General features: G+C 31.9%; 1 protein-coding gene across 1 annotated transcript in view; it reads right to left on the bottom strand.

Moving 5' to 3' along the window:
- Positions 1–14,522, bottom strand: part of LOC143230298 (voltage-gated inwardly rectifying potassium channel KCNH6-like) — a 188,449-nt gene that overhangs the window by 14,937 nt on the left and 158,990 nt on the right. Inside the window, exons 13-15 of the mRNA XM_076463564.1 lie at positions 12,288–12,362; positions 11,317–11,526; positions 10,030–10,396 (exon numbers count right to left, since the gene is read on the bottom strand). Coding sequence (XP_076319679.1) covers positions 10,030–10,396; positions 11,317–11,526; positions 12,288–12,362 — 652 coding nt within the window. The remainder of the gene's footprint in view (positions 1–10,029; positions 10,397–11,316; positions 11,527–12,287; positions 12,363–14,522) is intronic.

Here is a 14,522-nt window from a genome sequence, read left to right as displayed (position 1 = left end):
AGGCAACTTGCCACCCAACAGGTCAGACCAAAAGTTAAGATAGAAGATCACATAACAGATGATAAAGTAATAAACCTATTTACTTTTCAAGCAAAACAACAACAAAAAAGTGTAATTGGGCTAAAATGCAGGGGGAGGATATTACTAGATTAGTATTTGAGTACTTGTAGAACCCAGAAATCTTGACCAAAAGAGCAATAGAATGCAAGTCCTTAAACCTGGTTTAAATGGAAAGAGAGTTCCTTTATGTCAGATATAAAAGACTGTTTAAAGTAGGTATTATAATTTTTTTGTTTGTAACTCACTGATATTGAGACTATTGAAATTTCTAGAGGCCCTAAGTCACTAACATATAAATAGCTATGAACAGAAGAGTAGGAACAGAGAGAGAATAAAAGTGAAGTCATGTTCAATCACATTCATTGTAGGTATGAATGGTTTAATGGTTGATATGCTGGAATGAGACTAACAGTTTGAAAGAGATAAGGAGAATAATTTGTTTTCTCAAAGGGTTTTCTAAAGTAACTGAACCAGCCTATGTGGACTTTGATAAAAGAATGGATAATCATTGGAAATTCAGTATACTGCCATACACTGATATTATTGCATTTAAACGACAGAAAACTAGTTTGACTCATCAAATGAATTCTAAAGCAACTGAATTAGCCTAAAAATACTTTTTGACAAGAAGAAGAGTATTGTGTTTGAGATATAAATGTGATCTCCATAGTGTAACAAGTTTCTGTACAGACAATTAATGATTTTGAACATATATATATATATATACGTCTAGGCTTCCACTAGCCATTAGCCACATCGCCATTGGCGAAAAGAAACAGCCTGTGGCTAAAAAATCTAGTGTTGGTTTCACCACAGTGGTGAAAGATAATAATTTTTCAATCTTGGATGGTTTTCCTTTATTTATTCTGCTCAAGTTTCGATCTTAACAACTTTCATGGTTTTTATCGCCATTATTGATGACAAATGACCAGAGGCACCCCCCAGAGGGTTGAAGAAACAAGAAACATCTTTAAAAACTACTACTGACTGTAATCTATATTTTCTTTATATATGTATTTTTATGATTTCAGGGATATGACAACTAACAAATTAAATTTTAAAAAAATTACTCAGCTATGCTTATGATTTCTTTTATTTTCATTTCTTATGCTACATGTTTGATTCTGCCCATGGTACACAAACAGTAATTAGAGAAAATCTGACTTTCATCAAACCAACGTATAATCTGTATCAATGTGGAAATCCCAAGTTTCGTTTGACATATGTCTGAATTGAGATCATGACAACTCCTAGATCAGATAAACAGTTAGATATATCAAGTTTTTCTCAAAAGAAGGTTGAAGCAACAACATCAATTGATGGTGGAAAATCCACTTCCAAAAGAAAACACAGCTATGAAGAAACTGAAACTTGCAGCAGTGATAAGACTGTTGGTGTGAAAAAAATATATACCTGCAATTTTCACAGAGTTGTTAAAAAAAAACTTGGTTTTCACAGTTTCCTTGGCTGAAACATGTTTCCCAACAAAATACATTTCATTGCAAATTATGCAGGGACAACAAGAAGACAAATATTTATGCTACCACTGGGAAAACTGCTACTAAGCCTAAAAAAGATGACTTGGTGAAGCATGCACAGTCAGAAGATCATCGCAGTGCAGTAGCATCACAAGTTTTGAAGGACATATCAACTGCTGCTGTGAATGTGTATGTGGGGTGTAAAGGTGGCATTCAGGCACAGACGGCCACATTACTTGTACAAGCAAAGGAAGCCATCCCAACTGTGAAGTTTCATTCCCTCCTTTCACTACAAGTATTCAATGTAAGAATATTCTTCATTCTAGTATTAATAAGATACTTTCTGTTTTCTATAGTATTTTCTTAAAACAAAAGGCAATTTGACAATTTTCTAAAAAGGAAACATTTTGAAAATATCTATCAAAAATTAAAAAGCTAGCCAACTCTTCCAAATATCTTTGTTTATTACTTTAATTGGTGGTCTTATTTCAAAATGCAAGTTCTTATATATTTTTTAACAGGGAGTGGCCTCTCTAAAGAAACTACAGATTCAGTCACAAAGTGGAACAAAGAGCTTCATATACACCCATAGCCAGTCTATGGATGATATGTACAGTGCCCTAAATCATGTAGTTTAGGATGAAATGCAGGCAGACATTTGGGCATTGCCTTTCCCATTTTTTGTTCTTGAAGCAGATGAAGCAATTGATGCAGGAAACACCTTTATACTGATAATTTATATCAGGTATCTTTCATCATTAGGCCTCACCTAATTATGCAGGGACAACAAGAAGACAAATATTTATGCTACCACTGGGAAAACTGCTACTATGCCTAAAAAAGACAACATGGTGAAGCATGCACAGTCAGAAGATCATCGCAGTGCAGTATCATCACAAGTTTTGAAGAAGGACATGTCAATTGCTGCTGTGAATGTGTATGTGGGGTGTAAAGGTGAGCTGACTAACACTGGGGCTGATTCTATCTACAACACAGGTTGGACTTGCAACTGATGATGCAAATGTCATGGTGAGAATAAAAACAGGTGTTGCAACAAAATTTGAGGAGGAATGCCCCTGGATAATAACAAGTCATTGTTTGGCACACAGATTAGAGTTGGCAGCTGAAAACACAGCAAACCAGGTGCCATACCTTGTGAAGTACATTTCAGTTTAGAACCAATTTGCAAAAAGCCTGAAATATTCTCCCAAGTTGTGTCGGGTTCTGGAAGAGAGCAAAGCATTGCATGGAGAGAAAAGCAGTAAAATCAAGCAACTGTTCTTCACATGATGGCTCTCTTTTAATGATTCTGTCCAAGCACTAGTCAACTGTATTGCATCTGTAAGGTCTGCAGGTCGTAGCAATGGAACATGGTACTCCAAGCCGAGCCTTGCTACATGGTCTAGTCCAGCAAATGTCATGTTACAGCTTTGTCATGATGATACATTTTTTTGGCTAACGCTGTTGGCATTCTTGGATTTTTGTCAAGATCTCTAAAGAGAGCTGATTTACCTTATGATCAGGCTAAAGCAATTATTGATGGGTCAATTATGTCAATTCAGCTGCTGGTACACATCCCTGGTCCTTACACACAGACTGCACTGAAGGAACTCCCACAAGCTCCTGATACCAGTGGTTACAAATAAATAACATGAAAAATACAGATCAGCTCCTAATTCATTTGTTGAAGAGGTGGTCACAAGACTACAAGTAACATTCCCAGACACTAACGTCATGTCATTTTTTTCAATATTTAGCCCATGTCACAGCAGAATAGTATCTGATGAGGATGATCTGAAGAAACTCATCCAGCACTTCTCTCCTTTCGTCAATGAGGATGAGGTTGCGACTAAGGAACATAATAGAACAGGATGCTCACAAAAACAGAAACATGAAGAACTTCTACAAGGAATACATCCACCACACCTGTCAAACTTTTCCAAATCTGTCTCAGCTTGCAGCAATTGGATTAATAATTCCAGTTACATCTGTTGACTGTGAGCGGGGAATTAGCAGGTACAACAGCATCAAAACAGATGCCAGGAGCAGTCTGTCTGTGGCCAAGACAAAAATGTTACTGAACTTATCCATGGAGTCCAAACCTTTAGATCATTTTAACTTCAACTCTGCATTCAGATACTGGGTCACTCACAAAGACAGACGTGGGTACCATTCCCTGTTGAAGAAATGTGCTTCAGAACCTCAAGTGTCAACTTCTACCACATCTTCTGTTGAGAATGATTTGACTAAAGAGTTGCCATTGGATTTATCTACTTACTAGTCATGCTACCGTATTCTAGTTTTAAGTCATTTTTTTTGTTTCTGTGTTATTTTGAGAAATGTATCTCTTTATTATGTTTATTTTGTTATTTTGTTTTTGTTTTGTTTCTTTTGGCGAGGAAGATTGCTGGGGAATAAAAAAATAGTACAAAATTTAATGTCTTGTAGATTTTCACATAATTACAACTATTTTTTACTGGATGGAATTGATGCATATTAAAAGTCACGCACCACACAGTTTTTGACGACCTAAAATTGTGGCTAAACAACTGTCACTGTGGCTAAAAGAAAATTACTTTGTTTAGCCACAGTGGCTGAGGGAGTTATTTTTCTAGTGGAAGCCCAATATATATATATGTATACTAGTTTTAATACTTGTCTGTTCATTTATTGTCATCAAGTCACACACCTACAAACATATTTTTACAACTACTCAGACAATCAACTTGTTTTGAATACATATATATATTATTTTCAAACAAACAGAGTGAATGCTGTTCTTTTACTGCCAAGAAGTCACAGTTATCTACTGCAGAAAAATCCTTAGTCCCACACACCTATATATGTATATTTTACTACTACTCAAGAAGTAAGTTTTCTAACACTCTAAAGAATGGTTACATCAAAGCAAAGAAGTATGCTCAAGGTAGATGAAATAACCACTTAAATCTATCAGAGCTAGTTACCCTGCATGGATTAAGAAAACAATGAGTCAAGACTGGCAGGTATGTATTAACTGAAAACAGTGGATGAATGTTCAGTTACAGGACAAGCCAGCACATGAAAGAAATTCTGATAAGAAATCTCATTTGACTATTCAAGGGCCTTGGCCAAACAGTCAAATGCTATCAGTTGGGAAAAAAAAAAAAAATCACTCCTACAAAACTTTAGATGTATATTGTTTAAAACGGTGTCACAACAAGATATATAAAAGAGATAAACATACCAAAACACAAAGAAACAACAGCATCAGCTAGGCAGTCAGAAAATACTTGAACTGTTAGAATCAAAATTTACTCTGTTTGCATGAACCACTGCATCATTCCATCTATTTACGACTTCTGTGGACAACTGTGCAAAAGTCATTGGATGCATAGATAGTCCAATACAATCAAAGCACCCTCAAATAAATTGATGAAATTAAGAAATGAGATGTTCTATGCTCAAATAAAGAGAAGAGCAAACTGTTTGAGCAAATATTATTGATGCAAAATACCTCTCCTTTCTTTATAAGTGCATGATTGGATTAATCGCAAAAAAGAAAGGAGTTTGCTCAAGAATGAAAGTGATATCAGACATATAACCTCATAGATACAAGAGCATTTTATACAAAATAAATTCTACAAGCCTTTTATATAATATTATTTCAAACAGATTAATTTTTTTCATTAAAATTTTTACTTGTGTTTGTATTCCCAAAAGAATACAGCTGGTCTCTTTCAAATAAATGATGTTGGTTAAAATTTATAACACCTGATCATTGGTAACTTCATATGCTCAGACAGAATACAATAAACCATGAAATACATGCAACATAAATATATGTCACTATGAAATAATGATAAAGAATGCAAAACTAGCATGGCTACTAAATGCATAATGTTTTTTATATAGTAACAGTATATCAGGAATGCATGAAAAATATTTCAATAATTAACTTAAAAAATATAAAAAAGTGAAACCTTTTTCGAATGAGTTAAAAGTTCTCATTACTCAGTAATTGATTATTAACTATTTGAATAAAATGGTTGGGTAACTGGATAAATCAATGATAGTATGTTTAACTTACTGCCTCATTATAACTAAATAACACAATTGTGACTAACTGGACAAAGAGACTAAGTTTTCAGAGTTTTTTTTATAAACATTTCAATAATTTTTACAAAGGATTCCTCATGAGAAACATATTTAAAAATATCCAAGTGATGAATTTTCCTATGTTGTAATTGTAAGCTTTGTATGCCAAAACAGGACATAAGAGAAAACCAGGTTTTTGAGTATGGGGAAGATCATAAATATGAAAAACTTGGTGGAATGTTGTCAATGAAATAAAAAAAAGGTTTTACTATCTACATCTAATAAAAACCTTTTACAAATTTTTAAAAACATATTTTTTTATAATATCTAATTAAAGTTTGTTATAAGAGAAACAGAATAAATAAAATGTTGAAAAATTATACTGTTTTATTAGTATATTCTTTAGTTTATTTAATTATATCCTCCATATCTTGTCTCACTTCTAATTATGTGCAAATTATGCTAATATTCAGTATATTGGTGTGTGGCATATAAACATAACATACATTTTCTACCTTGTTATATTAATGGTCAGGAAAATCATCAAGTTGATTTCATTCTAGCTGTATAGTTTTGTTTGTTATTCTCTGGAGATAACATTGACTATGTATGATATAGTTACAATGCTGTATATTATGCAAAAATGTAGACAACAGTGTTTCTACAATAGTAAGTCAAATGTGTTATATAACCTCCCTTATATTTCACTGGGGTTAGCCAACAGTAACACAGTTGATGCATGAGGCATGAGATTAACAGTATGATCTCTTAGTTAGTTCTCTTTCTTTCTCCCTGGCTCAAGCTCTCAGTTTGAAAAGAGAAGTTTGAGTTCTTTCTTTGTAAATAATATTTACCTAAAATATAGCCTGTTTAGGTCAAAAAAGGTCAAATCCCTCCCATGTCAAAATGGCATGGGTGCTAGTGCATTGTGAGTTAAACACTAGCTAACAGCTGGTATGCAACACACAACTGGATGCCCTGAAATAATTGGAGTAAAGTGTCTTACTCAAAGACAACAGTACAACACAAACCAGCCTTGAACTTGCAATGGTCCAACTATGATTGAAGTTGTTAAGACAGTTTAAAGAGAACTGTAAAGAAAAGGTACTGTCCTTAATCCTATACATATCTTATTCTTATTGTGTTTATGAGATTGAATAAAGCAGTGGCAGATTTAGTGATGTTGAGAAAACCCACTTGTAGAGAAATATATATGCAAAAACGGCTCGTTTGGGTTGAGAAAATATTTTACTTAGAAGAGCAAACGTAAAATATATTCTCAACCCAAACGAGCAGTTTTTGTATATATAGTGGCAGATTTAATAACACATTTTTAAAAATGTAACAATTTTTTTAAAAACAATATAAAAAGGGTGGTTCTGGCCTCTTCACCTAAATCTGCCACTGTGAAGATTGTTTCATTATGTTTTGTAAATTTTTGTTCAGTTTTTTTTTTTTTCCCAAATTCAATCAAACTCAGATATAAGAAGTACTCTGTAATAAATATCTCTGCTAAACAACTTATTAAGTGGATCATCCAATTACTCTAAGTTTAACCCAGTTTCACCTGAATATAGCACTTGAGTTTGAACACTTAGCTTTGACTCTGAAAAATCTTTTAATATGCACATACAGCATGTGATAAAAATATCTGTATCAATTTCACTAAAAATAAGCATGTGTAGTAGTATTATAAAGTTAGAGGAAAGTAAAGCAAGAAGAAACATTTAAAGATTGCAACATTTATATATTTTTGCAAACATATCCAAGCCAAAGCTACTTAAGGCTACATGCTGTTGTAGAAGAAATGTAGTGAGTAAGTAGCACCATACCACCCACAACCTTAGTACAGGATTTACTGTCACTATTATAACACACTCATACGTTAATGTGAGTGGTATCACATGCACTCATATCTGGTTCTCCAGCTCCTAAATCCATAGCTCTACCACAGAGCTAACCCACATCCACATTTCAGTAAAACTCATATTTATCTAACGTAATCTATGGAAACTGTATAGTATATGTACAGGAAACTCATATTATATTTTACCATATTAAACTTGTATATATGGAGCTATTCTTGATAGTTTTGAAGTATCAAACTTTTTGAAAGAGAATAGTTACCTATACACTTCTATAGCAGCTAGGGGTGAGGTCTCAATAATTTACTTCCAGATTATATTTATTTAATTTTGTAAATGTTCAAAGTTAACTAGCATAATTATTGTGTCTCACATATGTTGTGTGTTACTATTACTTTTCTTTTTATGAGTTTACAGTCTGAAAAATAAACTCATCAATAAAAGGAAAAATTGAGGAAGTCACAATAAAAAAAAAAGAGAGAGAGAGAGAGAACATTGCACCAGTACAGAGAATTATCATTGCCAAATGGTCTGTATTAATTATTTTTCAGTGTTTTGATGCTTCTTTGATGCTAACATATTTTGATAAACTTACACAAGTCACCTTAATACACCATGGATTGTTGCTGAGAGACTTTAATGTAGTCTAAAGCAGTAGGAATAGATATGAAAAAATATTACTAATCTTAAAAAAACAAATATGAGAAATATGATCAGTTCTGTTATATAGTGATGGTGAGCCTTCAAGTGACCACAATCCAGAAAACAAAAGTGATAATATAATGATACAATTATGAAGCACTAGAAGTTTCACAACTTAGAAAATTTCCCTCTATCTTGTATATACATTATAGCTTATCTTTAAAAGGCTTGAGAATAATTCAGGCTATATATATCTTTTGAATAAGGCAAAAGAGCTTGTAAAAAATCTCATAATGTCAACAACTGCTACACATGAGCTTATTCAAGAAATAATGAATCACAAAAAGAAATAGTTCATCATTTCCAAACTGACAGCTGCTAAAAGTCAAAAGGCATTGAATAAAAATTACATTTTGCTGGCTAGTGAATGCTCCATGCTTGAAGATGCAAGCCATCCATTACAACTATTTACATATTAACCTTCTACAGTTTTGCTAGCTCTTTCAAATGTATTATAAGAAACAATGGATTTTGAATGTCACTTGCATGACATAAGTTACAACACCACACTTGTCAGAGCTTGCTGTGGTCTGTACACGAGATTTTAACTAATTCTGATGCCAACATGTGCTAAGTTTCATGTCCTACAAGTTGAAATCTGTTCAACAAATCCATTGGTAATACGATTACCTTTTAGAAATGAAAGAGTTGCTGAATGCTAGAAAAATTTACGTAAAATGTCAAACAGCTGTTCATTCATGATACAAAGTTCAAACAACAATTACAACAAGCCATCTCCTTAAGTTTCATTAAAATTAAAGAAGTCTTAGTTTCTAGCCAGAAAGTTGCAAAAGTGAATTTGAGGAGTATATTAATGAGTGCAAAAAAGGAAGTACTATGAAAAGAATGTTCTCACATTTTGGATGGAATAAGAAATGAAATCTATCTAAAATTCTCTAAAGTGAAAAAAAATAAATTGTAACAACCTCTCAAGAATATTTTGAGCTCATTTGTTCATAAGTTAAACCACAATGTTTTAAAGTTCTTTGTAGATTACTTGGTTATTGTTCAGGTATTTTCTGCAAAAGCCAACCGAATGAAGAAGCCTGCAATATATGAAGAAGCCATTACTGTAGCTTTAAGCAAAACCTCAATCTTGTTGAATAAATGAATGTAATACCACTGCAAGACCTTGAGAAAATCAATCAAAATGGGAGTTTTCAAAATTAAAATTAAGAAAAACAGTCAAGATTGACATGATTCTTTTGTTTAGTCAAGTGAAATTGAATAATAATAATAAAATGACTTTACTGAAACAAAATACTAAAAACCTCAATCATGAAATAGAAACAGAAATGTGATGCTACAACTAAAAATAAACACTGCAAATATGTAAATTTTAGTAACCTTGTTAGCAATACCATTTTTCATGTTAGTTCCAAGTCTTCATGTAGCTCAATATATACAAGTATTAGCTTTTTGAATTAACTACCCTAGCATTTGCCAATGTATTTTTAGATGAAAAAGTTTGCTAAATAATGTATGATGAAATTTATGCTAACCACAATTATCTTATAGCTTTTATTTCAATTATATAATATTGCCACTAAGTGCCTATCAGGCTTCTAAAACAATCTGTCAAAAAGGAAACCTAATGATATTCTTGTCATAGGATGTCTCAATAAAGAAAATATGATCAGGATTTATCAAGTAGAGCAAGGAAAATGTTTAGAATAAAATATATTGGAAGATAATCCAGTTAAATGAAAGATGTAAAAACAACAACAAAAAAACAACATAATATACATCTAAAGTAACTGCAATTTTTGAATATCTCACCAATGGTAATAATTTGGTAAAATAACAATGAATGCTCAGTAAAATACTCATTGTTTTGAACAACTCACCTACTGAGTATATCTATTCTAGATTCTAAGGTTTCCAGGTCTCCATGACCTGGAGAATGAGGGAAGTACTGGGAGGAAGGGAAGGTTGCTTCCTCCTCTGGGGAGTGTTGGCTGCCAGGACTGGATGAGGACAAAGGTATAGTCATACTAGAGCTAGATTTAGGTATACTGCTAGATGAAGTCTGATTTTGATTGCTAGTAGAACTAAAGCCCAGTCTCCCTGGTCCTGATCTACATCTAGGAGTAATAAGCTGTATTGGAGCCTGGCTACTACTATGAGAGTTGAGATGAGGAGGACATGCTAATGGAGCAGAGGATCTTAATGCTGTGGAAATGGGACTGGATACTGACAGCACAGCTTCAGATACTGCAAATGCAACCATAATTTATACCATCCTACATTAACAAGTAATGATCAAAATAAAATCTGATAAGCATTTGTGTATTAGAATATATATTATACTATTAAAAGTTTCAGTTCATGAAGTATTATGAACCAACAGGCATAAAATGTGTGATAAAAATTACATAAATTGAAGATTTCTTTTCTCCATATTCATCTTAATATGTTTAGTTCAAAATCAAAACATAGTAGCACTTCTGACCCATTACAGGCCACTGGTAGTTGGGGTGAATAATGAGAGAAAAAGGTTTTCTAATTTGCTATTTAGACATGTGACATAACAATTTAAAAGTTATGGTTTAAATGTTGAAAGCTGATAATGCATTGGAGATTAATGTGAACAAAAACTCTGATAAAAATATGGTAAACTATTGGTGTGTTTTTTTCCATATTCATTTTACTTTGCCCATCTAGGATGAGTTATTGTGTTTAACAAGGGAAGATGCCTCGTGGGCACTGGTTTGTGTTGGGACAAGAAATGGATCGGAAGTGCTAGGACAAATTAAGATAAATGTGGAATAAAACCATCTACAGTTTGTGTGATTTTTATCAGAAATTTCAGGTTTATTGGTATTTACTTTATTAGTTTAACAAATTATGTAGTAGAATTTTGTATTGCCATGTTATTTTTAATGTAAAAAAATTAAGTAATTCCAACAAAATCTTTAAATACTTCTTCATATGGTTTCAATGCCATCTTTATAAAACTAGAAGTAATGTTTTATGGCTTTCTCAGAAAAAAAAAAAGAATACAGAGATTCACAATTTTTCAACTTTTATTTTTTTTAATTTAATAACACTGTTAGTAAATGCTGTAAACACACAAAATTAGAGCAATGTTATTAGTCTAGGTATTAGTGAGGAATGAAATCCTCCATACTTACTTGGTTCAGCCATTTCTAAAAGCGGAGCCTTCTCTTGATCACCTTTATTCACTGAATCTCCACAAGAGATGGGTTTCAAAGATTCTGATCCTCTTTTCCTATTTTCATATTTTCCTTCTTCTTTGGTATAAGGGGCAGTAAAAGGGACAGAGGAATCTCCTCTTCCTTTATGGACCAAACTATTGATGTTTGTTTTATTTGTTAAAGCACCTGTTGTTGAGAATTTTATAAAACAAATTTGCATAAACAATAATAGATGCACTGTCAGTAAAATAAAATTTGACCTAAAGCTATGGCCGTGATTACTGGAGGACAAAAGCTCTTAAGTGTTGTAGAACCATATTGTGATATGTAAGATGAATTCAAAAAAATAAATAAAACAGAATTAGCTGTGCAACAATAAACAAAGTTTAAAGTTCTTTATATGTAGAAGACACAGAAATAACCATCACTAAAACTGTATAAAATTTCCTAAGACACTTAGACTGAGTTCTACCATTTTTGCAACAGTAATTATTCTTCCAGTCTGGTTATCTGATATTATCATATCTGAACCTGGCCACTTTAGTATCAAGTTTCTTCAGTGTTTGGAACTTAATTCTTTCTCCAACTCATGATAATTATCAGAAAACATACTCTTGAAACTAATCATAATGATCACTGTGCACCTTCTTTGAAGCTAATCATAGTGTCAGACTAAAACTATATCTGGAGTGAATCATAATAACCATTCCATCTTCTGAGTATGCTGATCTTTAATAAAGTTATAAGAACAGTTCAGTGAAACAACAAAATATTAAAATATTCTAATTAATAATATACAAGTTAATTTAGATCAGGCTTTTACAATATATAAATAGTCATTATTTTAGAAGTGTGATTTTCATCTTTTGATTTCAAATGCAAATTACATCCATCTCTGTGAGTTCTAAAATTATATATGCTCCACACAACAGAAAAGAAAAACTTACCTATTCCTTCCTCAGATTTTGTTTTCCTTAAGTCTGTTATACTTTGTTTGATTTGGTTGAATAAACCTGGAAGGACTAAAACTTTCAGTTTTCTGATTATTGTTTTTTTAAAATGCTTTATACTCTACAAATGTCACTTTTTAATTTTAATATTTTAAAAAAATGAGCACTTTTTGCTTAGCTAAAATTGATCAAGAAATTCAAATAAAACTAACATTAAGCAAAATATAAACATCTGAAGTTTAATTTTAAACAACAAAAGTCAAAATAACTGAATAAATGCAGAATCAATCTAAACTATTTAAATCAATAGAATCACTACAAAATTAATTTATATAAGCAAACCTTATGTTGCATAACACTGTCAAAAAAGTTCTATATTTTATGACTAATATGACCTATTATGTTAAATTAGCTCTTCACTGGAATAGCACTCATCTTCTACTTTAGTACTGGATTTGAAGTTGATACTTAAAGATTAAAAGAAGTGAGTTAAAGATTATCAAGGGTACTTAAAGCTACACAGAAGCATTAAAATATGAGAACCACATCAGGTTACATTCAGTTAGAACTGAATTTAAACTGTTAATGTTTTCCTAAACTGAAAATGTATTTCCTAGAGATACTTATCTCCTATCACATAATAGCTTTTCTTAATTATTACTGCCTTCTATATGTACAGGATGTGATTGCCACCAAGCTTTAATGTTCCCATCTGTCTTAATGTGCATTGATAAGCAAGAAAAAACAATTTTGCAAAAGAAACCTAATTAAGTTTAATGAATTGCAGAAACTCAAAGTTTAAAACAAATCCCCTAAGTGAGACTAAAGAAGCAACAAGTGATATAATAAAGCAGTTTAGAGTGAATTCCAGTTTGTCTCTACTATTGGTGAAGGGTTTTACACGCTACAGGACAGCTGTTCTATGTGAATACACATAGAGGTGAGTTGAAGTATCAAGGCTAGTGGTGAGCAAAAACTGCACAGAAAATATGTGCAGCATACATAAAGGAAGTTGATTAGTAAAAGTGAAGTTAGAATGTATAATTGTGAATTTAGTCACAAAGAACATACAGTGATGATTTCTAAAGTAAAAGTATCACAGCTTATATTACAACAACACAGACAGAGTAGAACAATTTGTCTTGTCAAACTATGTTCTAATGTAACTGGACCAACGATCAATATGGTATGTTTTATTTGTTTTTCTTTAGCAAAGTCACATCAGTTTATCTGCTGTGTCTATCGAGGGGAAACAAATCCCTGAATTTAGCATTGTAAATCCAAAGACTTACCACTGTCCCAACAGATGGAACATACCAATATGGACTTTGATGAAAAGAGATGATTATTTAAAGCTCTCAATACAACTGTGATAACCAATAGTGTAACTAATTTTTGTACATCTGTTTAATTTGCTTTGAATACATCATTTTAAAACAAATTAATTGTATGTTGTCATTTATTGTTGAAATTTATTGTCAACAAGTCACAGACACCTACTGTAAAGAATCAACCCTATAAAAACCAAGAAGGTACACATGGATTTTTAGTATAAATAATTATTGTTATTTCAAAATCGATAGCAAACAAAAGTAAAGACCCTAGAAGATAATTAAATTATTAATACATTTTTTCCAACTTACAAATGTAGCACAGAATCAAAATATTTTTACTTTACCAATAATAAATACTAAATGTTTTTGTTCATAATAATGTTTAAGAATCATAACTTTTATTCTAACAATTTATAATACACATTATACAATATATAAATTAATGATATATGCACAGAGACATGATTCTGGTTTGAAAGTGGGAGGGGGTACAAGTTTCTCTATCTGGGCTGTGCCTGCATGAGGGTATTTTATAAAAAACAAAAATATATTCTATCTTTTGAAAAGTGTGAGGGATATGTCATTCATGTCCCCATACAGTTTTTACATAAAATATTCAAAATCCTCTAATTTATTTGTCAAGATTTAGCTGTATTCAAACCAACATCATAGTTTCCATTTTTTCTGAAAAAAAAGGATAGCATTCATTTATTTTAGCTGCTTGTGGTTCACTCAAGAACAACAATGATGAAACACATTTCATTTACTTTTAATATATATATATATATTAGTGAAAGTACCTGGCTTCATTCAGGTTATTAGGCTGATATATTCTAGTTGCAATATCAGTTTGCATATTCTGAGACAATTTTAAATAAAAGTATAACCTATATACTTT

The sequence above is a fragment of the Tachypleus tridentatus genome, chromosome 10 (assembly GCF_004210375.1).
Source record: "Tachypleus tridentatus isolate NWPU-2018 chromosome 10, ASM421037v1, whole genome shotgun sequence".
Lineage (NCBI taxonomy): Eukaryota > Metazoa > Arthropoda > Merostomata > Xiphosura > Limulidae > Tachypleus > Tachypleus tridentatus.
Note: the sequence above shows the minus strand (reverse complement) of the source record. Positions and strands in the feature narration are given on the sequence as shown.